This window comes from Crocodylus porosus, unplaced genomic scaffold, assembly GCF_001723895.1.
Source record: "Crocodylus porosus isolate Cpor-Errol unplaced genomic scaffold, CroPor_comp1, whole genome shotgun sequence".
NCBI lineage: Eukaryota > Metazoa > Chordata > Crocodylia > Crocodylidae > Crocodylus > Crocodylus porosus.
The window spans coordinates 34,414,895-34,440,773 of NW_017728911.1; the positions used below are offsets into that span (position 1 = coordinate 34,414,895).

The window sequence follows — 25,879 nt, forward strand, 5'->3', positions numbered from 1 at the left end:
CCTTCTCCCCCTTAGATCTTGCAAGCTTATTTTAACAACCTTCACAGCAGCAGGCCATTGGCCACTGTGGTCCCCCTGCTTCATCCATGACAAGTTAGGGTGTTATATCTTGTGGCTGTGTCAGGGCTGACTCCGTAGTTTTGCCAATAGGTTAGACCACGGATTTGTACAGGATGGTTTACATAGGGATGATCCTGACTCAGGCAGGGGACTGGACTAGATGGTCCGGGGGGGGGGGAAGAGTTGCTGCATATCAAAACTGTAAAAGCTTGGACAGCCTCTCTTGCACAAAAATGCAAGACAATGGCTGGGGCAACACTGGGTTATGGTAACAAGAGTGCCACAAGAAAATCAAACTCTGCTAGTGGCTTGCAACCCATTAGGTGTCAAGACAGCGGAATACCAGACCCATGCTGTAAAATAATAAAAGTGATGGTTAAAATTGTTGGCAGAGACCTGACAGGCTCATCACATGCATGTATCTAACAAAGCCAAAGAAAAGGCTGAGCAGGCGTAACAAGAGAAGGCAAGGAAACTACATATGCATTTCAATTGAACTAGCAACCAAGGACAACAAAAGACTAAATATCCATCTCAAGAGAAACCTGTAAAAGGTACAGGAAGGATTCCCTGTACGTGACATGCTCACATTTCTCAAAACAGGCATCCAATATCTAAAGTGTTACAAATGTGTCGATTATTCAATGTATATCTGGAGTTTTGTAAACAGACCATCACCAGTACAAGCTAGTGCAGATTTGCTCTGCTGACAAACAAATCCCCAAAGACTGGTCCAGTAACCAATGCCTCTAAGCATCCTGTTTGTCCACTCAAGACCCATCACCTGTAACAGACCTATAATTGCAGGGGCTTCAATAAACAAAATTCCTAGACAAATTAAAAAACAGGAGCCAGGCAATTTAACAATTGTAATGTGATGGTCACCCTTTTCCTCCCTGTTTGGTTTGGACTTTAAAACGGGCCAACTATCAAGAAAAAATGCTTTGAAGCTATTCAGTTGAATAATATAAAGCAAGACAGAACTACGAGCAAGATGCATGCAGTCCAGGAAAGACTAAGAAGCCATCCTGCCACCCAGCTGATAAGTGAAAGATCCACACTGTAAGGCTGTACAAGAACTGCTTCCTGCCTGCATTGGGTAAAGATCTCCTTGCAGCTAAGATAATGTAAAGACTAATAGCTCTTTTTATATTGGGAAAGAGTCTTTTTTTGTCATTTAGTTTTGTAGCTCATTGGTAGTTATTAAAGCAAGCCTTTCTGCTATTCATCACCCGAGTGTTGTGTCAATCCTTAGAGCACTCAGTTTAAAAACCCATTTTAAGTGCAACAGAGGTCCCTTCCAGCCCTGCTTTTCTATGATTCTGAAGAACATCCAAGTACAGTGTATTTAGGAAGAGGATCAAGTCATTCTTTTCCCAGGATAAAAGGAGCTGCCAGGCAAAACCATTAGGTCCAAATGGATGTGCAATCCCTTTGGCCTTACCTCACTTAACTGCCAAGTCTAGCTACCTCCAGGTGATACCATAAAATAAACCCAAGCCACTTGCATAGGCTTAGATGACACCAAGCTAAGAAGGCATGTCCAATAAGACAGTTTTGCTTTGCTACATGCAAAACTAAATTCCATTTGGTATTCACAACCTAGGAGCTAGTCTTCCATTTCCTTTCCTCTCAGCCCCTGACATCATAAGCCAAACAGATAAGTGCTGACAGATGTGAAATGGGGAGGGAAAAACAACCTCTTCCCCCACACCAAAAAAAAAAAAATCCACCCCATGCTTTACAGGAAGAGGCAATGCATTCATTCAACCCAACGCCACAGCATCTGTACACTTTGCACACTTGAGCCAGGCTTTTTGGCACTTCTAATAGCTGATTCAATCAGCTATTAGATAAAAATGCCCAAAAAGCCCCACTGAAGTACCCAATCTGTACAGACGTTAGGTGACCAGGGTCAAACTAACGCAATGCCTCTCCCAGGCATGCACTGGGCTCAGTGCAGAGGCACACTGAGTTTCAAGTAAAGCACTGTTTTTTTACATCTGTAAGCAGCCATGATTCCTTGAACTACCACACACTGGAGAATGAGATGGGTGAACAGTTCCAGGAAAACAGTATAAAAGCCCATTCTCTAGCCCACTTCAGGTGCTTATTGCAAGCGGTAGCTGGCTTCACTAACAGAGGTGACACGGTATCCATGAATATGATTCATTACAGGCAGAATTTTTTTTTCTGTTCAACTGTTTCTAGCAGTTAGGGAAACAGATGCTTCTCTATCACATTCCTTCCTTCCCACAACCAGTTCATATTAAGAAACATTTAAAGCCACCTTGCCTAGTAGGCAAATAGATATCTACTGTCTTAAGAAACAACAAACCCCGAGGTCTTCCAAATTAAATGCATGCAGAATGCCTGCTCATAAAGCAAACTGCATGAGGCACTGCTCTGCCTACTTCTGCTCACTGAACCAGATCTACCTTCATCCCAAAGGCCTCCCATGCAGGAAAAGGGCACATGTACACTGCAGCAGCAGCATGTTCCAGCTAGGTCTCCCTGGATGTTCCCTGCCCATGAACCAGGTATCCCTCTGAAGCCACCTGAGACCTCAGTTTCAAACATACTTGAGACTGCTCCAGGATGCTCCTTAGTGACCAGCTGCACCAACATAAAGGTTTGGAGCACACCAGTGAAAGCAGATGGGCGAGGCCTGCTGCCTACCACTGTGCAAACCTACCCTCGAGATTTCTGAAGTAAATCATGTTATTGTTGCAGACCAAAGGTCCCTTGCACATGTTCATTTAAAGGCATCATGGGATCTGAGCCCCAATTTCAGCAATCACATAGCACCTCCTGCCAGGCCACACATACAGGGGACACAATTTCAGGATCAGATACCAACCCTTCCTACTTGTCAGCGCAGGAAGAGATGGGTTCCCCCTGCATCAGCAAGTTAAATACTAAGTATCCACATAGCCTCATGTGACCTGGCAGGGTCCTGGAGCAAACCAGCATTCATCTGAACAAGTTAACTGCAGCACAAATGAAATGTGTAGAGATGCTCTAAACAAAACTAAAGGTCATAGTTAACAAGGTTAAAACTAAAAAAAAAAACAAAACTGATTTTTCTATTACAGCCAGTAATCTAAATTAACACTCATGTTGCTGCTCAACAAGAATGTAATCTGCAGTGTCATTGTTGATAGGAAACAACCATGTGCTTGATGCTGTACAAGATGCGACACATTCTGCCTTGAGATGCTTACAAAAGTGACAGGCAATGCCAAAAAACAGTTGAGAAACTTGGGGGAAAGCTTCAAGGGTTCTGATCGTGCACACATACATGTATTTGCATGTATGTGTGCGCACACATATAACCAGGAGACCCTGTGTAAATTAGTAAGCTTTTATCACATTTTGAACGAAGAGAAAAGCTGCCTGTCTGAAGAGTCAGGAATCCTCAAAAAAAAGAAAGGGAGGATTTTGAAGGAAAGGATGAGGCAGGCTCCTTCCTAAAGCAAAAGCCCAGTGGAGACCTGCAATGTAGACACACCAGCAAGGGTGCAGAGGGACATCATCTTAAAAAAAGATAATGGATGAAACACTTACATATTATACCCTAGATATAAAAGAAGTTCATTTACCAGATGACTATGGAGGACTTTTAGGGTTTTTTGTTTTGGGGTTTGTTTGTTTTTTAATTCCAACCTCTATTTGACCTGACAAGAGCTGGAGACAGACTCTCACGCTAAATTGCATTCTTCACACAGCCAGATTTAAAAAAAGTATGATTCAAGATTCCCCAACTTAACGGTATCCAAAGAGTTGCAAGAGAAACCATTCTGAATGGATTTATATGCTACCCCAGTACTCTAGCCCTGGCACCTGGTCACTAAAGCTAAATAAAAACAATCAGAGACCGTGGAAAGGAGTTTAGTTCATGCAATGATCCGTGCCCTGCTGTACTAACTATAATGAAATCCTTTTAACTTGTGGCCCTTCCTTCGTACGTCAAAAGCAAAACATCTTCTTAAGAATTCCTTTAAAAGGCCCAAACAAGTGCCTAAACTTCCAAGAGCTGTTCTCTATAGCCTCTAGCTAGAGCAACAGGAAGTACAGACTTTTTTCCCTTCAATGGCTGCTTTTAAATAAGAAAAAAGTCAATCAGCATTAGACCCATTACAAATCTGGAAAAGGCAGATCAGGAAGTGGGAGGGGAGCGCCTGATCCTGAGATGGTTGGTTTAAAAACCGTGGCTCCTTTATTCAAGTGAACTGACTGGGTCAGGAATTTCAGAAATTTTAGGCATTTTGCATTATTTTCTGAAACTCAAGAGTAAGCTGTGGTGAAACGCCAACCCTTGGGCTCCAGGGTATTTTCAGAAGGCTGTGCATTATGTCCCTACAATAAATAAGAAAGCTTTTACCTACTGTTTGCCTGTGGCCAAGGCTGGCAGAACCACTACCAGGAATATTTTTGAGAAGCAGGAATATGGGGCTGCGGATTTTCCATGGTTATATAAAATGTTTTAAAATATTCCATTCCTCTGACATTGTTTTCTTCCTCCACCCTTCCCCTGACACTGAACAGAAAAACAGTGGTAAGACATGCAGTCTTTAACACCCTGCTGGTTTAAAAAAGAAAAAGCCACACACACACACACACACACACACACACACTCTCCAAGTTCATGAAAAGAATGCTAATATACATTCTATGATGGCTGAAAGAACAGGATGTCTGTTGTAATAAAGGAAAAGTAAGTGTACTAGAGTTTTAAAATAGGGTTTAAAAAAAGAAAAAGTAGCTTAGAGAGTTGCTTGTTTTAACAATAGGGCATTCTCTTTGGACTTAGCAATTCACATCTCAAGTTCAGATACCAGGGTACAACTCAGTAACTTGAACACTGCCATGGAGGCAGCTTTGAGACCTTCAACAGCAAGTGAAAGTACATTTTTCTTGCTATCCTTCGGATACTTTGTATGATTCAGTCAGCATGGCAACCCTTAACTGCAAGCTCACACCACCTAGACATCCGGGGTCTTGCAGCCTCCCAGACAACCGAAACCCTTTCCACATACTATCAGATTTCAGCCCTGTGCCTAGAGCATATTCTGTTTGTTCAGCTTTTTATTTAGGAGAGTCCTTTACACTGTCAGAGTAATTTATTTCTTTGTTTCTTTGAGCACACACACCTGCAGGTAAGTTTAGCTTTTCTGGATAAGGATGCTGGATACCGGGCCTTTATAAAGATTGGGTGATCTTTCCTGTCACATCAGCAAGGTCTAAAAGCCAGGCTCACCTCAGACAGTAAATATCTACCGCCTCCTTATTCTCCCAATTTCCTGTAGCTCTGGGTAGAACACATACACCTCCCACAACAGGGTTCACCCTCTTCCAGCTCCTCACTCTGCCCTGGCACGCTGACAAAACATGCCAGGTGCCCTTTACCCAAATCAGCAGGCAACTTTCCTTTCGAATATCTGGGGATCCAGTCGCCCACCTTGCCTTCTGAGATACAGCATCACTGCCACCCTGAGCCTCTCAGATTCATTTCAATTAATATGAAAAGCTCAGGGAAGCCTAGAACTTGGCTGAGGCATGAGGTGGTAGTTATGGAAAAGTCAACGCCAGTATTTCTTTGTTTGGCCCGACTGCAGCGTCAAGTAGGTGACTTGGGTTCAAGTCCTGTTCTCACACATTTTTCATAAACAACCTGCATAGGAAATGTGCAGGTCATTACCATTTATTTCCTCAAGGGCCTTCTAAGAACTGAACTTCCTCTTTTTGCAATACTTCAGGCCTTCTTTATAAAATTCAGAAGCAAAAATAAATTAATAAATTTAATTTAATCCAATAAAAATTGGAGTACAGGACTCCATATCCCTCCCGCTAAATCAATGTGCCCATCATCTCCAACAATATTTGTGCAACGTATCACAGGATAAGTCTAGTATAGCATGTTCCAATATCTAATCAAAATCTTCTGACAGCAGCAAGTTCCACGCTCTCATGCATTTGAGGTAGTGTTTTTAATCAGTCAGAAAGCTCGGCTGATAAGGAAAAGCTGAAAGAACTAGAGTTACTTAGTTTGGAGAAAAGATGACTTGGGGGGGATGGGGACACATACTTGGTAAGTCATCAGATACCTAGAACAGCGATTCTTCATTGTGGTGTCACCTGTTGTGGCCTTTCCGAGTTCTTTGTAACAAAAGAAATTGTTCTATTAGTCAAGAAAAATTGAAAACTAAGACCTAACATTTTCCAAAGAATGCCTGGAGTCTAATGAGGTTGAGAATCACTGACCTAGCAGAAGGTGGTTGTATGGAAAATGAAGAGAGTCCAAAAGGTAGACTGTTATTTTGACTGGAAGGCCACTTCAGGACTTCTGGTGAGCTGCAGGAGAAGGGGTGTGCTGATCTGGCCCAGTGTGGCACAGTGAGGTAGGGACAGAGGGGTGTACTGACCTGGCCTGGCACTCTTGGGGGGAGCCCCCCTGCAGTGGTGGCTCCTTCTGGCTGCTGCTGCTAGCATCTCTGCAGGCCCTGTTGCCCAGGCACCCTGGCCTGTCCACCCTGCACCCACAACCAAGGGCATCAGATGAGGCAGGCAGATGGGGCCTCCACTCCAGGATGCTACTCCCTTCCCTGCCCACCCACAGCCCCACCTCTTCCACCCAGCTCAGCACATGCACCCTGCAGTTGTCTCAGCTGTTTTCCCCAGAGACCCCATCTACCTGCTTCATCCAATGCCCTTGGTGGTGGGTGCAGGGTGGATGGGCCAGGGTGCCTGGGCAACAGGGCCTGCAGAGATGCTAGCAGCAGCAGCCAGAAGGAGCCACCACTGCAGGGGCTGCCAGGAAGCAGAGTCCAGACACCAGAACCAGTTACACATGCCATAGCCTGGGCTGTACCCCCATGCCTGGACCAGGTAGGGCCAAGGGACCCAACATGGGCCGGACAGAGTCCCCTAGCAGCTCGGATCCAGCCCATGAGCCATATTTTGCCTCATCCTTCAATAGTCTAGTCTGTGGCCACAGGGGACAGGATAAAGAGCAAGTCTTAAGCTGCAGCAGAGGACATTTAGGTTGGATGTTAGGTAGAACTCTCTCACTATGAGGGTGGTTAAGCACTGGAGCAGGTTACCCAAAGAAGCTGTACAATCTGCATCTTTAAAAGTTTAAAAAAAATGTTAGAAAAGCACTCAACTGAGATGGTTTAGTCAGGGTTAGACTAGAGGACCTCCTGAGATCCCTTCCACACCTATTTTTCTGTGATTCTAGCTACCAGATGACGCAATCTTCCATATGTACAACTTTCCCTTGACTTGCAATTAGGCTAAGACAAACTAGGCAGGGGCAGCAGGAAAAAGCATACAAGGGAACCGGATGGCTTTGAAATGACAACTTTAAGTGAAAAGAGGAAAGTGAGGGTTTTCAAAAAAGAAAAAGGGCAAGCCAAATATTTTAGGTGACCAAGAGTACGGGGAATATAATTCCACTGTTCTGAGTCACTTACAGAGGAAACCCTTAAAAGTTTCTTATTCTTCCAGGCTGATAAAGTGCAGATTTTGCTTGACCAAAATATTTGCGCCTTTAATGCACCCAATCTCACCTGCTTTTGTTTTTGTTTCTTTGAAGCAGCAAATCCAGTGCATTTTGGTCCAACAGCCAGTGGTAGCGTGGAATAAATTTTGAAGAAAGTAATGTCCACATTTTATTCCATTGTCTTTCTTCACTATTCCTCACCACAAAGTCTTCAGACAGTCTCTGCTTTCACACTTGAGCAATTACAGAATCAACAGAAAATTGGAATCAAGTGATTTTTACCAACAGGATAATGACTCACCATTCAACTTCAGTCAGCCTAAAATTCAGCTGCAAAGAGCCACAAGTAAGAATAGTATGCCAAATCTCCCTCAAACACAAATACAGTAAAAGCCACGTTAGCCAGCACTTCATTAACCAGCATCCCAATTGATGTAGCAAAAGTGAAACTGGAAGTCCCACTTGGAGTTTCACCAAAGTCCCACTTCAGGCCCCAGCAAATTCACTGATAAATAAATAAAGTTTACTTCTAATCCAATGTATCCAATGTGTACAAGGGAGAAGCAGCACAGTGCCTGTCCCCCCGGCACGCTGATGCACCAAACACAGGCGAAGACACCCCTCAGGTAACCGGCATATTTGGTTATCTGGCACCCCCCATTCCCCATGCGTGATGGATAACAGAGCTTTTTGCTGTAACACCCTTTTGTCCACTGAGTGTTAAACATACAGCCCACGGAGCCACTCTGGCATGCAACTGGAAGATAGGGGGGCATCGCCTACCACAGAATTCAGGGTCCCAGAACCCCAACAGACATGACCATCATCAGCAACCCCCTGGATGCATGATACCCCATGTCACCGCATGCCCCTCAAAATGCACTGTCGCCCAACTCCACTCATCCCAAGTGCTGCTGGCCCTGCAGATCAGGACCTGGCTGAAGGTGAGTTTGACAGCCCTGTGCTAACAGGTAGAGGTGCACCGATACATCAGTCCCATACTGGACCAGCACCGATATAAGGAAAATTGAGAGCATCAGCAATTAGCTTTTTTTGCCAATAATGCAGCCAATAAATGCTGCATGCATTCACACAGCTGCAGCATGTACAGAGCCAGCATAGCCCAGAGGCTTGGAGAGCAGCATTGGCTGGTAAATCTGCCGTGGGGGAAGGGGCATGCAGATTGAGGCCCCAGCGGTAAGGGAGGGAGTGGGGCTAGGGCAGGCGCTGCTCAGTCAAGGCAGGGCAGGGTGGAGTCGCTTGCAGCTCATCCTGGGGACATGGGGGGGAAGCTCCCACCCCTTCGCGTACCCCGGGAGGGCATGGGGGGGGGGTGTCTGCCCCTGGATCTGCACATACAGCAAGGGCAGGCTGCTGCTGTGGGCTGGGGTTGTACCAGGCTCTTCTCAGTGGAGGACAAGGGAGGCTGAGCTGGGCTGCGCTTGGGGCAGGCAGTAGCAGTGCTGAGAGCAGGGCTATGGTGAATTCTGGGGTGGCTGCAGCCCCGCTGTGGCCTCCCTCCCAGCACCGCCGCCGCTCACCCTGAGCACAGCCCAAGCCATTCCCTAACCCCCTTCCAGGAAGAGCCCAGTGCTGCCCCAACCTCAGCCCACAGTGAAAATCAGGGGGGTGGGGGGGAGCCCCCCCCGCCCCCTCCAGGCCCCTTCCTTCCCCTACCCCTTCCCCCACAGCAGACTTATCAGCTCAACACTGGTCTCCAAGCTGCCCGGCTGCATATTGGTATCAGAATGGTATTGGCCAATATGACTCCTTAAAAATTGGCCATGGGTACCAGCCCAAAAAAATCTCTATTGGTACACCCCTACTAACAGGTACTAGACTTATAAGCATCCTAAAGGGCTGCTGCAATTTTGCTACCATCTGTGGGACTCTATCCACAGTGTAAACCCCAAAAACCAGTTACCATTCAGTCACTGACCTTTACAGGAAAGGCAACAGTACGATAGTCATGCTATTTAAAATAAATAAATAATTTATTTTTTTTTTGCATTTTCTACAGCACCCATCATTAAACAGGAGTACTGTCAAATGGAAAGCTACATGCAAAAGCACTGAGCAAACTTCACAAGACTGACTGTGCCTCCCTGGCTATGAAAGACTGAGTTACATATTTTCAAGCCATAGAAGCACAGAACCAGTTTGAATTAAGTCAAGATGGATTTTTAAAAAATGCTTTGCTTTTAAAACTTATTTCCATATTTTTCTTTTAAAAATAAAAAATTACATTGGAAAAGTATGACAACCTATATTAAGACCAAAACTTACTATACCTATTGAATTAAATAAATATTAAACATATTTTTTGCTAAGTTTTTAAGACCAATCACTAAGCTCTTGCAAGTTACTGACTGGCAAGTTGTATAAATGCAAAAGCAGCTTTTGACAAAAGTACTTTGTCCTGCAACTCCAGAAGACATTTTCTTCTTTTTACTGGATTCATCTACTTGCACACAATGTCTAATTAGAAGTTAATAAAAGGAATGCCAACTGAGAAAAGGAAAACCAAGCTTATGAATAAAAACTAATTTTGAGAGGATGAGCTCTACTAGTTCTAAAGTCTTGAATGAGAATCAGTTCAATTCTCTATCTTCAGATGACTGTACGTTCAACAAGTACATCAGCTTCAGATGATTGTACAAATAACGTGTATATTTTAACTGAAAGGCTTGTTATGGCAATTCTAGTAAGAAAAGCCAATTTAAAATGTCGGGCATGTATTTTTTTTGCTTGAATTTCAAAGTTTGACAATCATCAAAAGTATCATTTACTATTTTTAAGTTTTATATTTGCATTATATTATAAATCTAAATAAAGTGGACATTAAGCTATACAATTGGTGAAACGTATAATACATACTCACTCCTAGTTGGCAAAAATGCATTAAATTTGGGATACAGATAATTTTCAGAAATCAGTAAGTGTTTTCATGCTTGCAAATTAATGGAGAGTCATTCTTAAAAATAACTGAAAACAAAATTAAAAGTTAGCGATTGAAATCAAATGTTTCCTGTTCATTTTAAAATCATAATCAAGTTTGGCGATTAATATGAATTACATATTCAGTGGACAATGAATATGGGTCCTGTAGAGTTTAAAAACAAAATGCAAAAAGAAGCAACTATCACAATCCTTATACAGAAGAGGTTCAAATTACAGCTGCATGGGTCACCTTCATTTTGGCATTTCCTAACCTTAAGCAACTTACTATTCTTATGTGGACATATGTATATACAAGGTGGGGGCGCATGTGTATGCAGGCGCACACACACAGGCACGTGCGCACATGCTGCCCGTTTGTCAGTCAGTTGACACCCACATCTTCAACATTTGCATCCCCAGTTTTACTAAAAAAGTCATCTTCAAATCGTCAATAATTCCCTGCTTCATAGTAAGAACTACTTCTTCCAGGTTAGTAAGTCATCCAAGTTTCTCAGAGCATTATAAAACATTCATAAGTCCTTTAACATCCCTGCAAGGTCAGCAGCTATTCCCATATTACAGTCAGGAGTTACAAATACATAGAGGGGGAATAAGTTTCTTCCCAACCCCGGCATGCTTCTGAAGCTTGCGATTTGATCACCCCTTATTTTAGTATGCATGACTACCAATGTTGTTGCTCATAAAACTATCTAGTCCCCTTTTTAAATCCAGCTACAATATTTTTGAGGCTTTTCCATCCCACTAGCAGACAGACAGAGGCTAATGCATGGATGACAGACATCTTGCTGTGTTGTTTTATTTGCTGTTTTAAAAAAAAAAAAAGCCCCAAATCCATAACTGTCAAAACAGTATTATAAGAGGACCAAATCTGGAGGGAAAAACAACTGTGAAAACAACGGCAAAGGACTGCAACATAACATCTGATTTAGGGTCTCCATATCTCTCAAGGACAGCAACAGACTCTGGACCATTTAAAAATAAAGTCACTGATTTCAAGTACACAAACACCAAAAAAAAACATCACACAATGCTGGTTTGACTACTTAAATGCAAGGCGAGGGGGTTAAGAAAGAGTTTTTTGTTTTGTTTTTTCTTAAATACATTGGAAACTTTTTTTTTGCTAGGTTAACCAACTCAGGTCTTGTCCACGTTTTTAAGGCACTGCCAATAAAATGTAACACCATTCAAACTAGTACAATGGCTGCTAGTAGCAACACGAGCACTTGCACATGATCTTACTAAGCCCCCTTCCAGTGGTAAATATTTAGTCTAACCCGCCTGTAGAAAGAACCGTCTGAAATGAAAACGGACATCCATAGCATGGGAAGAAGTCCAGAAAGTACCGCCCCAGAAAGCACATTATTAGTGTCAATACTTTCTGTTTGGCAGAGTATTTTTAAATATTCACAAGATGAAAGAATTGGAGAGATTGCATCTGTTGTCATCACAATTAACTACAGCCTATATACTTATACAGCAGAACCTCCAAAATAACGCTGCATCTGTTAAGATGACAGTGTTTTTCCATGGGAGCTCAGCTCTGTTAAAGCAGAGTTATTCTGATGCTATTGCTTTATTGTGATCCACCCCAAATTCTTTTCATAATCTTCCTCAAATGTATTGAATGGTAAAGCTGCTGCTCTCAGTCTGACTTGGAAACAACACAATGCTAGTATATCTGATCAGTGGATATTTGGCACCAATTCTGGTCAAGCAGCATGTTTATTTGAACAGTGGGACGCACAAAGAAAACTGATGTTGATACATGCAAAACATAACCATGTAAAAAACAATCCCTCATCTTCCACCTTCCTTCAGTGTAGCTCTCAGATGCAATCCCAACAGAAACACCACATTTTTTTTATTCATCAGGCCATTTCTCTGACTGTGGGGCTGCTGCATGTTCTCTCTCTACTGACCCATCTTTAAAATAATCTCTTCACATTTATATACAACACTGACTATAGCTCCAACGCTGGACGTGGACACAAATTCAGCTTTATCCAGGAACTTAGTGTAAAGACACAGGGATTAAAAAGAAAAATAAGAGGGGGAAAAAAGTGACTTATAAAAATGGGTACGAATAAAGAAGTGTTTCTGGGTGAAATAAGCCTCCTCTGCTGTGTTAAAGATTCCAACACAAACAGTATTTTGCCAGTATATAAAAACAGACAATATAGCCCACAGACAAAACCCAGTGAGTTTATTTCATGTGGTTTCTACCCAAAACATTAGGCCATTCCCAGGCTGCAACCCAGGCACTCTCAAAACCCAGCCCATGTCCTCAAACCAAGGCCAAATCTCAGGTTTGGAGCAGCAAATAGATGCGTTTTCCCTGGTTTTGGGAAAGAGAATTGCGCATCTCTAACTTCCACTCGGTGTCTGGCCAGTGAAAAAGCAGCAAGAGACATCAACCTTTACTTTAAGAAAAAGATTCTCTTTGCTGGGTCCTTCGGAAAGTGCACGCAGATAGGCCCGGACTTTAACCACCAGGGACTAAGACTCAGACCCCTCAACCTTTGGCATCTTTCTGTTCACTGGGTTAAATCAGATAGCTGCACTGTCCAAGTTGAAAATTCCCTCTTCCCCCAGTACCTCTTAAGTGGAAGGAGGAAGAGGAGCTCACACACACATATGCAAACAGAAAATTACATGCGTCTCTGAGGCAGCTGGAAACCTATTCCCTCAGCTCCTTCTGGAAGACACGGATAGTCACAGGAACCAATAAAAATGCATAGCTCTGGGGGGGAAAAAAAATCTCAAGCACCAGAAACAGGGAAGGCAAATTTAACTAAAGACTAATACAGAACCCACAAGCTGCTTCCACCTGCTTGGAACAGGAAGCAGCTGGAAAGCAACAGCCAGAAATCTCTTTGTACAGAAGAGGGATATCACCACCATGTTGCTGGATTCATCCCCAGACCCCTGCTGCACCAGCGGGACTAAGCCGAACAAAAGTGCACTGAAGAATCTCCTTCTCTCCACCAGGTTTCTAAAAATGATGTCAACTTAATTCTATTTGCCTTCTGAGAGCTACCAAGTTTGAAAACACCTAAAAGCACCAAATACAAGCCTCTCTACATTCTCCTGACTGGTTCTCATCTTGAAAGAAACCTGTGAAATTTGAAGATGCTAAACCAAGGTGTGCATTTAACTATGGGCCAAACCCTCAAGGAAAAACCAGGGAAAATAATACAATGTTAAGGAAGAACAAAAGCAGGCTATTCCAATGTTAGACAGAGCATTTCCAAGCTGATCCGACCGCCCTGGCTTTTACTCTACAGGATGCTTGTATGCCTTGTCTCCCCAGCACGGTGGCAGACATCACTTCTGCTCTGAAATAATTTTAAGTTTTTTGGGACACACAGAGAAAAGGCTGAGAGAGAAACAGTTAAGAGCTGCAGAAGGAGCTCAACTTGCCTACACTGTTTGATAGAGTTGAGATGATTCCAAAGCAGAAACCAAGAAAGATGAGGGAGCTCACACACAAGGAAGGCCCTACTGAGCAGCCCAAACCAACTCTCTGTCCACAGCACTTGGGCAGGAGGCTGGGATCGCCATTAGATTGCTATTATTAGATCATGCTTGGGGAAGCTATATTCCTCCAACCAGAATCCCTCAGCTCCAACATGAGAAAGATACTCCCCAAAACAGCCCGATTTTCTGGTGGCTGCTACTGCACAACCATTCTAATGCCTACCTCTGCTCGTCATTTTCCGCGGGGATAACCGACAAAATGACTGGACTGTCAACTTCAGTTTGGCTGCTGGCTACCACTTTCTGAACAGCTGGTGTGAAGAATCCTATCTGAGTCTGTTAACTTCAAATGAGCCCTGGTAAAAGGAAATGATGAGCTGCCTGTCCTCAAACATAAGGAAAAGCAGCACTGAATTAATTTAGGCTGCAGAAGGCTGTCTTTACAACCATAAAAACCAAGATCCTCATCCCCGTCCTTAAATTAAGTTTAAATTCTGCAGACACACCCCTAATAATGTCTCTCACCTGACACTAACTAGCATCAAGATGTCTTCTCAAGCTCTAGGCCAGTGTCCTTGAACAAAGCAGACGCAGTGGTCTGTATCTGCATCGCACGAGATAAAAACCAGGCTTTCTAGCAGCAAAATGATGTTCCCACAAATACTGCAATGCAAGAAATGCAGAGATACCATGAAATTACCTCTGCATTACCCTATCTCAGTTTCGCTTCCCTTGCTGTACACAAAATACACCCCCCATACCCACACACACCCTTAATTTTCCATACAGTTTGTGCATAACCAATTGGAATGACAGCTGGAGCCTGTCCACCTCCCTGCCAGTTTGTACAGCACATCCTTCCCAGGAAGCATCAAAACAGACCACCACCTGAGCATCATGTACTTTCTATTATATACTTCAGAAGTACACACAATTATACCTGTTGTAGTCCAAGTATCTGAAACTGAAACAACACTTCAAAACACACATTATCTTCACTCTAATTTATGGATGTTCCCTCTTACTATAAAGCCACTTATTTCAAGGCTGTCAGATATTATTTGCAATACTGCATCATGAATAATTTAAGAAGTAATCTGTATAAACCTGGCATATAATCCCACCAGCAGGTACAGTACATCCAATCCAAACAGGATGTGCTTTGACAAGGCTAAGATAAAGGGGTGCCTGGACTCTAGCAAATCATGCTCTAAATGTTTCTTGTGCCCTAAAAACCTTCCCATCAACATAGAAAGATTACAAGTTATATATAATTCTGAAAAGAGAAGTTTATTTAACTAAATTATTCAAATTCAAAAGCGTAGCTGGAAAGAATCAGGAAAATGAGTACACAGCCAATTAAAGAAAAATCACTGAACAGTTATATACAAGTTTGTCTCCAAAATCTGGTGAGTCCTGATGCCCTCTATACATCTCTTCATTGTGTCACACCTGCACCATACCCACTTTTAACAAGATGGTGCTTTTCCCTAAGGACCTAAAAAAAAAAAACCAACCTAACTGCTAAGAGCAAGCACTTTGATCAGTACTGATGTTCACACTTCCAAGTAAACAAAGCTATCTTTACAGCATGTAATGGCACCAGTAACAGGTTTGCAGATAACACTCTCCCTGACCATCACAGAAGTATTTCAATTAAGAAAAAATATGTACTCTGCTGGCAACACGGAGGAGATGAAGTCACTGGGTTCAAATGGATTAATCCAAAAGACCCATGTCCTTAAAAACTAAGTTAAGATTACCAGCATTAATTCCTGCAGTAGCAACGCACACAAGATAACATCTACCATTATTATACAAAAATACAGCAGCAACTTATATTAATTCTCTGCTGGCAAGAAGCCTCTTACTTTGCATTAAAAGAAATCAGAACGATACAGTATCTGTCAATACAGTTCTTAAAGCACAAATTTGTCAACAAAGAAAAACATTAACTAGTACACTCCTCTAGGAGAATAAGTTATATTAGCAAGATTCATACCAAAACTACCCCAACACTGCTGCCACACTGCAAGCAAGTGCTATCTAACAGGATTACAAGGTTGATTTATTCCTGCTAAAGTAATACCATAATGCACCAACCTGCCTGTTCAGAAGATGGGTCAAATGTGTTAAAAGATTTGTAGTCATCATCAAACCTAACATGAAAGTCACCAAGACACCTATACACTATGGCCGTGATTCTCAACCAGGGTGCCACATCACCCTGGGGTACCTTCAACTCTTTTGAAGGACATCACAGGGTACCACGCTATGTTACCACTGTTAGGTGTGCAAACATGATCAACAGGATGAACCCAGAATATCAGCAAGAAATTCACCGTGCTATAAACATTCAGATGTGTCATCTTTATGTGTTCTTCACAACAGAAGAATTGCTCTCTATTATTTTTCCACACAAAAAAAACAAAGAGCGAAAACTAAGAACTTGCATTTTCTGGTAGATGCCTTAAGTGTAAAATAGTCTGAGAGCCACTGCACTAGGGTCAGGTCCACATAATGCATAGGTATCTAGAGAGCAAATGAGGCAGAATTTAGGAGTTCAAATGAACAGACCCCAGAAACTGCCTAACCATTCAGGCACCTAACTTTCACCAGTAATAAGTTACTTAGGTGTCTAAAGTTCTGCTATTGCCGAGCTGAGCAGACATCACCCGCATACCTAAGCCCACTGAAGATATACAAACACTGCCCCTGCAGCTAAGCATCAAGGGAACAAGCCCAGCCGAGCATGCCGGACATCCATTAACAGAAGAGTTCACCACAAAGCACAGGGACCAAGACTGCTTTTGTTTTTTTTTCTTGTTCCAATTAAGAGCCACTGGAGAAGATGGTGACAGTATTCCCCTTTTCATATTTAGGCTTCACATATTAAGAGGACTCATCCAAGGTCAAAGCCATTATCAGCCCAAAGAGGTGGCAAGCCCCGCTGCCCATCTGCCAGTAAAGCGTCCTAACCACCAGGTGATATGCAAGGCTGGGAAATACAGCACTTCCTACCCCTTCCACTGAAGCTGCATCACTGAGAAGAAACAAATCCAAGATTCATATACACTTATCTCTAGCCTGGTGCTTGAGGTACTCAGCCAAAGTTGTGGGCTGAGTTCCCTCTGGCTAGACCCAGATCCCCTCCTCTCTAGGTAGGTGTCCTCACCACAGACCATTCCAGAAAAGGTAAGCACCATCACACCTTCCTCCTCCTGGAGTATCCTTGTATTAAAAGAATGGAGTAAGCCAATGAAAGAATAACTTAGGACAAGATTTCTAGCTGTGAATGCTAGTCTCACTTGAGCACCTGAGAGCAGCAGACAGGCACTTAAGTCTGGAAGAGAAACAGCACACAGGATTTAGGAACCTTTTTGCTCTTTCAGCATGTTAACCAATTTTAAACACTCTGTTGCCTTGTGCTCTTTAAATTGCATATGTTGCAGTTCAAGGAAGTAATTGGTGACTTAACAGAAACTCACAGGGATTGCCGGGGCTTTGCATTTGTGAAGGTTAATTAAACCATCTTTAAAGGAATATTTGAACAAAGCCTTAAAATATATGTAAATATATATATTCCAGCAATACTAGGATTTGGTAAGAGATGCATCCCCCTAATCAATCCAGCAGAAGCTCACCCCACCAAAGATGCCTTTAAAAAGCACCTTGGAAAAAAATTAGCAGTCCTGACCAGAACAATGTTAACCAATTTAGGATTTGGGGAGGTGATAACATTGTTGCCCCCTTCAGTATGCATACAGCATCTTTATTCCTTATACACATGCATGTATATGGTTATTCATTTGCCAGTCTTCAGTCTGTCAGTCTTATATTTTGCATCCAAAACAACATACTTATTCAGATATGGCACTACAGAAGTTAAATCAAATCTTAACTCAGAGAGCACCTGTCATAGTTTTGGCTAACAATGCAGTTTGGCTAAATCCTACAAGTGTGTATTTCTGAAGTATAGTCTGTTGACTCCTGCATTTGTGCAACCATTTTTTTAAACTGACAGTTTTTCTAAAACAGGCTTTCAAATTTTGTAAAAGTGCATTGATTTACCTAGAAAGAAAAAGGTTGTCTGTGACTTACAATGATACCTAATAATGGAACTTTTTGCTACAATTTCAAAAGGCACAAATTCTGTTTTACCACTACAATACATCCAACATGTATAAATCTTCCTAATCCCAGAAATTTACAAAAAAGTCCAAACTTTGTTAGATAAGCCTAAAATATACTGAAGTTGCACAGGCTTTGAAACAACTTGCTGGATATGGGAAGATGTGGGCTCAAGTTTCAGTAAAACAATGAAGGTGAATCTACTTACACCTCAGAAAATGCCTTGAAGTGAGACTTGCAAACACTAATTTTTTCAGCCACTAGCAATTGAATTTCCCCACTGTCGAACAGTATTTATGGCTACACATTATATAAATTGCTTTCATTTAAAAATATCCAAGTGTTTCTAAATGTAAAAGATCTAGACCAAAATTCAAATAAGGTGATTTATTAAGTCACAAACCAAAGTATAAAAAATATTTTACAGAGTTGCAATGGTTCCTCAGTTCAGGTTAGGATTGGATATTCCAAATGAGAAAAAAGTAAGATTTTAGTAAGTAACATACTGCTCATGAAATTCAGCATTTTGTGAAAAGGACAGAAAGAATGCATACAAAAAATGTTTTTTCCTCTTGTTTATCAAACTCCTACAGGTTTTTGGGGAATACTCATTACTTCAAATGATTTCACTTGATTCCGTTTTTAACCTCCCCTCTTCCATGCATTACATGGAATCGGTTGAGAAAGTTCTTTACTCTGAAATACTGTGGATCCAAAAGGGTGAAGAAGAGAGTCTGTTTTTACATGTTCTTTGTAAGCACAAACCCCAAAAGTAGCAAGGAAATGTATTAGTATGAAGTTCGTTCCCTTCACAAATTGCATAGATGGAGTAATTGAACTACCTTCTCTTCCCACCATACAAAAACTTTCAATGTTCATCAGTAAAATTATGATCCAAAACAGAAATGTGACCCATCCATAAGAAAAAAAATATTTTTAAATAATGCAGTTTTTAAAAGCAGAATTACAATCCAATAATTATATCCCTAATAATACTACATAGTATTTTATACTCCTTAAATATAAATACCAGAAGCATAAGAAAGAAGAAAAAGAACAACTTTATTAAGCATTAATTTCATATTTCAAAACGCTCCTTTTTTTTTTTTTTAAACTTTTCTTCAGATAAATAACTGCTTTATCTCTAGGTAAGTTATCAGTTAAAGGAGACTTAAAAACTTCAGACCTGTCTTTATATGAACATTTTAACCATGTATATAGACAAAATCTGGTATGCAACTAAAGGCAAACACCAGATTTTGAATGAGAATTAATTCATGTTTAAGATATATCAAAATTCCACTGACAAGAAAGGAAGTTTTTTTTTGTGGGTCAGATTTTTTTTACCAGATTATAGCATCCAAACAACCCCCGCTCTTAACACCAGAAAATTAATTTATTTGATGACAGCCTAAAAACTAGCTGGATTTATTCTTTACTTCCTAGCCTTTTTCTGCTTCTATTAAAAACCATTTTTTTCCACAAGTTATCTAATCAAGTGCTAGCTGGATTCCTTTTGCTTTACTGAAAGAAAAACATTTCTCTCTTCACCCAACACTGTCTCCACACTGAAACTAGCTCACAATCCACAACTGTTCCTATACTTTACCCTTTCAACAGATTTAGCTCATTGCATTTCCCTACCCTTGTAGCTAATGAGTCATACAACCCATTGTCCCAATACTGGTACTAAAACATTTGAGCACATGGCTTAATACCAACAAAAAGTAATAAGCACCAACAACCTCATTGTTTCTCCTGACAGATTCTTACCATAACAATTACCTGATCATTTCCAAATCATCCCTTCTCTTCAATTTCTGGTGCATCTGATTAATGCACAAAACACTTCATACTGAAACACTGTATATTTGCTATCTAAATTGCCTGGATAGTTATGTATGCACATCTATATTCTCTACCAAGTATTTAGAAGACTTTGATGTTAAAAATATAAATGTGCGTAGTACAGTACTTACATTCATAAGGATTTTTACTACACAGCCTGAGTTATGGATCCAAAGACATAAGGATGTACCGTTGTGAATTAACATTTGGAACATAAAGCATAGCTTGGGTATGTAAGATAATGTTCAAAAAAAGATAAAACTGATGCAGGGATATAGTAATAGGTCCACAGCAGCATCAGACCAGATACCATGTTAATAGTATTTTTGTTCTGGGCCTTTTAACTCGCACACTTCCAGCTTTCTCCCTTTTTTAGTTAACATTAGGTGAGGAAAGGAAAACTGAGTCTCAGCATGCTCGCCCACAAGAACATTCAGGGAAATTCTAAGCGTAGGCTGCATTTTAAACTCACCTCTTATGTGAGGGGGTTCTCTCCCCTGACCTGCAGATCTCACACTTGACCAGAGTGACATTCTTTTTCCCAATGAAATTGCTGTGGGTGGTTGTTTGTTTGGTTGCTGGGTTGTTTGTTTTTGTTTGGGGGTTTTTTTGGGGGGGAGGGGGAAGAGAGGGTTATTTGGGGTTTATGTTTAAACTGTGGTTCATTCTGAATATTTTTCACAAACTTTGTTATTGATTAGAACCTTCCCTTTTACATTACCTGCATTTTAAACATGACCATTGGATCTCAGACAGATTTTTCTTAATCTGAAACCTTTCTTCCTCTCTGTTGTAATTCCTTTGTATTCCTATTTAGGAATGTCTTGCTTGTTTGACCGAAAATGGAAGTGCCTTTTGGCTGTGACACATTATAGAAGAAAAACAAATAAAAATTAAGATTAATCTTTCTTCCACAATTGTGGGGAGAGGGAAGAATATGAAGTGATGCAAAACATCTGCTTGGGAGATCATTTTTCCCCCTAACAGCAAAATTCTTTTTGTAATAACTCACAAAAACAGAGACTCTTAACATTGTGAACTGCAGAGAGGATTTGATTAGAGAAACTGTTCAGCTCAGAGAAGTTTCTCGGCATATCTGGTCATGTTTAAAATTAAATACCCAGGTACTTCACAAAAAATAAAAGCTATTTCTTGTGCAAACATTTTATAGGACAGAATGCTGAACCCTACAACGTTACTAGTGCTTTATTTTAAAAGAATGGCTATGAGGAGCAAGAACCCTATCTGAAGATGCTCTTCACAAGTTAATAAAAAACATAATTTAAACCTGGCCGTTTAAAAATACACTGGACCTGGTCTCTCAAGTTCATTTTCATTTCCTTTATGCTGGTCGGTCTTTCTTTTGTGTAAGCCTTTTCCTGAAGAAAAGCAATGGCTTTCAGTTTTTAAACCTAAGGATCTCTCTAAGGCAGCTCCAGCCAAAACGGTCCTGCCCCTCCAAGACAGAAGGCACCTCTCCAGCCCTGCCAGAGTACACATGGCAAAACTATGCCCTAATTTTCAAAGAGTTAATTGGCATGCACTGTGCAAAGACACGCAGTCTTACTGAACATGCCTACCGACTCCATCAACCCCAGCCTTCCTCAAAACATTTTTACAACTCCTCTACCAGCCACTGCATCCAGAGCACTTCATTCTCTTCTCCAGCCTAAAACCTATTCATTAGCAAACCTCCAGCCTCAAAATTGTTCCCTTCTCCTGCTGAAAGATCAAACCTGCTCTCCCTCTCCTGGCCCCATTCCCCTTGTCTAGAAATAAATACAACTTACTGCTCACTAGTTAGGTTTTTACATCCCTAAATGCAAGGAAACATCCTATTCCTGAGCACAGACTACAAGGCAAAACAGAAAAAGGCCAAATGATCTGACCAGGAAAAGAAGCCCTTTTAACATCATCCCTTCATGCCATCGCCCCCACACCCACCTCCAAAAATTGAGGGGAGACTAAAGCTGAATGCAAACAACCCTAGAGCCACGGAATCCCCCCTGGCCACGAGGAAACCGCTCAGCCCCAGGTGCCTGTTCATGGCTGCAATCTCACCGCCCACGGCCCCTGCCTGCTACATCTCCCCCCGAAAGGGGGCGGGCAAATCACCGGCATCATAGGTTTGCAGGGTGCAAAAAGCCAAATCGTGACATTGGCGACTCCGAAACAGCAGAGTCCAAAGAGATGGAGAGCAGTGAGAAACCAGACATCTTCGTGCAGTGGAAACGGGAGTGGGTTTGCACAACCACCTCCCTGCTCCAAGGCTGAGCTTCCATGCACGCCCCCCACTCCTGGGCCCCCTCCAATACACAACTTCCTTGCAGACACACACACGAACCATGTTTCCCCTCCAAGGCACAACTTCCATGCACACGTTTCCCCTCCAATGCATAAGCCCCTTTGCATTCACACACACACACAAAAAATGGACCATGTCTCCCCCAATGCAGGATTTACATACAGACACGCACATACGTGTTCCCTCCTCCAATGCAGACCGACCGTACACACACACACACACATACACACACTCCCCCTCCAGTGCACAAGTCCCTTGCATGCACGCACACAAATGAACCATGTCTCTAATGTAGGATTTCCACACACACACGCATTTCTCCCCTCCAATGCAGACCAACCCTGAGCGCGCACACACACACTTCCCCTCTAACACGCAAGTCCTTTGCATGCACACACACACACAAATGGACCGTGTCTCCCCACCAATGCAGGATTCACACACACACACACACGTGTTCCCTTCTCCAATGCAGACCAACCCTGCACGCACACATTTCCTCTCCAATGCACCAGTGCCTTGCATAAGTCCTTTCCATACACACACACACTCAAATGAACCCCACCTCCCCCTCCAATCCAGGATTTCTACACACATGTGTGTGCAGGGTCGGTCTGCATTGGAGGGGGGGGGACACGCATTTCCCCTCCGAGGCAGAACACATACACAATGAAACTCATCTCCCCCTCCAACGCAGGATTTCCACACACACTTGTCCCCCCTTCCAATGCAGACCCACCCTACACACACTTCCCCTCCAACGCACAAGTCCTTTGCATATACACACACACAAATGAACCCGTCTCTCTCCAATGCAGGATTTCCACCCACAACCACGTGTCCCCGGGTCCAATGCACACACACGTAAGTATCCAGAGCCCAACACCCTGCACACCCTCCCCACTCCGCAGCCCTTGCTCTCTCCTCCTCTAGCTCTGCCCAGTCATCAACACCTCTTCCAGCCTTTCCCCACCCCGAGTTGGATCCATGCTAGAAGTGCCATCCGATTAGTCTCCCCACCCTCCCCGGGACAACAACCTACTACTGCTGCATCCCCCAAAAAAATAAACAAACAAACAAACCAAAAAAAAAAAAAAGACACAACCCCACCGGGGCAAGGGATAAAACACACACGCGAAGCCGAGAGCAAGAGATGAGGGCGGCAGCAGCAGCGCCCCATGCTCCTCCAATTCCTGCGGGCAATGCAGCGCGGAGTTTCTCGCGGCTTCACCAAGCTCGCAGGGACAGCTGGGGAGGGGAGAGGCCGGGGGGGGGCTTTTCTCCAAGGGTGGAGCAGGGCCAGGAGGTGCAAAGACAACAACACAACACCCGCCCGCGGTCCGTACTCACTCTCTCCACTGGCCGGGCAGAGGCAGAGCGCGGCGCAGCCCAGCAGCAGCCCCCAGAGCAAGGCGAGGGACCCCGGTGCGGCGCCAGGCTTCATTCCTTTTCCTTGCGACGGACAAAACCCCCCGTTCCCAGAAACAAAACAAAACAAAACAAACAAACGGCGGGGGGAGGGGAAAAACACTTAAAAATAAATATTTTTTTTAAAAAAAAGCCCCAAAACCAGGGGGAAGGGGAGGGGAGGAAAGACAACCCTCCCCTCCAACCAGAAAAAAAAAACCTTCCCCAATAAATAAGCCAACACCCGGTGGATCAGGTCAGCGCGGCGGGCAGGGAGCCCCGGCGCCCGGCTGCGAGCGGGAGGCGGCGCGGGGCATCCTCAGCCTCCATTTTCACCCCGCTCCTCCTCCAAAAAAACAACAACAACAACAAAAATCAATCAAGGGTGGGCCCGCAAAAAATTATTATTCAATAAAATTAAACACAAAAAAAAAAGAAGAGCCAGGCCCCGGGGGGCGATGAATGGAGGGCTGCTACTGCTGCCCCCTCCTCCTCCTCCTGCTCGTCCTCGCGGCCTGCCCGCGCACAAAGCGGCTCCGCGCGCACAAAATCACCCCCCTGAGGGGCGGAGGGCGTTGAAATGGCGGGAGGCCTCCGCCGTCCTCCTGCTGCTCCGGTAAACAACAGCCTCGGCCTCGCGCTGCTGCTGCCGCCGCCGCACGGGGACCCGGCTGGCGGGCGCGCACGCACGCGCTGCCTCCGCCTCCGCCTCAGTCTCCGCCGCTGCCGCCGCCTCCGCCTCCTCCCGCGGCTCCTCGCGGCGCCGGGCAAAAGGCGGCGGTTGGAAGCGCGGAGCGGAGCCGCCCCCGCGCTCGGGGGGGAGGGGCCTCGCTCCCCCCCCGCGGGCCGGGCCAGGCCTGGGCAGCGCCGCGGACACGGGCAGGTAGGTGAGGGGAGACCCTCGCTGCCCTCCTGCCGCTGAGGCGGGGCGGCTGCACGACGGTGAGGGCTGCAGGTCCGGTGTCACCCACTGAGATATCAGGGGCCATAGATTTTACTTCATCCAACTCCTCCAAGGGGGCTGTGCAGGAAGACCCGAGGGCTAAGCACTGAGATGTCAGGGGCCATATATCCTACTTCATCCAACTCGTACAAGGGGGTGAAAAACCAAGGGCTGAACACAGGATATCTGGCCCGTGATAGCTCAGTTTCATCCACCTCCAGCAAAGGGGCTGAAAACCAGGGGCTAAACACTGAGATATCGTGGGGCATAAATCCTATTTCATCCAACTCTTCCAAGTGGGGTGGGCAGGAAGAACCAAGGCCTAAGCACCGAGATATCAGGGGCCATATACAGGTCTCCCTCTCTTTAAGGTGTACACGCGTCCCTGGAAAACGGTGCGTAACTCAAATTCGCATAAAGGCAGCCCACTTGACCATGTAACAAATAAAGATACGTTCCAAGACCTCGACTGTACTGCCCCCCAGACCCGTTTCTCCCAGTTTTTCAAGACAATTTTGGGACTCGCCAACACCAGACAGTTCGCACAAGCACAGGGCACTGTCATAATGGAGATGGAAACTACAGAAACACGTGTCGCAGACAATGATCGAGTTGCACAGATCTACGCAGGGGGCTGTATTTTGGTGCGTCACTCCCACAACACACCGCACCAAGCAGCTGACTACGGGCTTCCACCATGCCGATTGTGTCAGAGTGAATTTACCTCACATGTAACAAATTTTTGGTATAAGAAAGTCATCACATAACAATAAATTCACACATACAAAACCTGCATAAAATGAGGGAAACCTATATCCTGTTTCATACAACTCTTACAAGCGGCTGGGCACTGAGATATAATGGGCCATAAATCCTATTTTATCCAGGAATGCTTTCCACGCAGGGAAGGCGAAGCATTTAGAAGACATTTCTCTCTCCCCGAGGGTGGCCATCATAGAGGACAGTCCAGTTGTCCTCTATTGATATGAAACCCGATGCTTTTATGTCCTCTGTTTTTTATAGAGGACATAAAGGCATTGGGTTTCATATCAATAGAGGGCAGAGAAGCAGAAAATGGGAATGTCCTCTATGATGGCCACCCTACTGTCCCCCCAACACTGTTCTCCACCCTGAAACTAGCTCACAATCCACAACTGTTCTTATACTTTACCCTTTTAACAGATTTTGCTCATTGCATTTGCCTACCCTTGTAGCTAATAGGTCATACAACCCATTGTCCCAA

The 25,879-nt window shown here is 43.6% G+C and overlaps 1 protein-coding gene across 2 annotated transcripts in view; it reads right to left on the bottom strand.

Annotated features, from left to right (window-relative positions):
* IGF1R (insulin like growth factor 1 receptor) overlaps positions 1–23,803 on the bottom strand; it is a 250,493-nt gene extending 226,690 nt beyond the window's left edge. For both annotated transcript variants that reach the window (XM_019533782.1, XM_019533781.1), the window contains exon 1: positions 23,637–23,803. In XM_019533782.1, coding sequence (XP_019389327.1) covers positions 23,637–23,730 — 94 coding nt within the window. In that variant the 5' untranslated portion in view covers positions 23,731–23,803. The remainder of the gene's footprint in view (positions 1–23,636) is intronic.
* Positions 23,804–25,879: the final 2,076 nt, after the last annotated feature.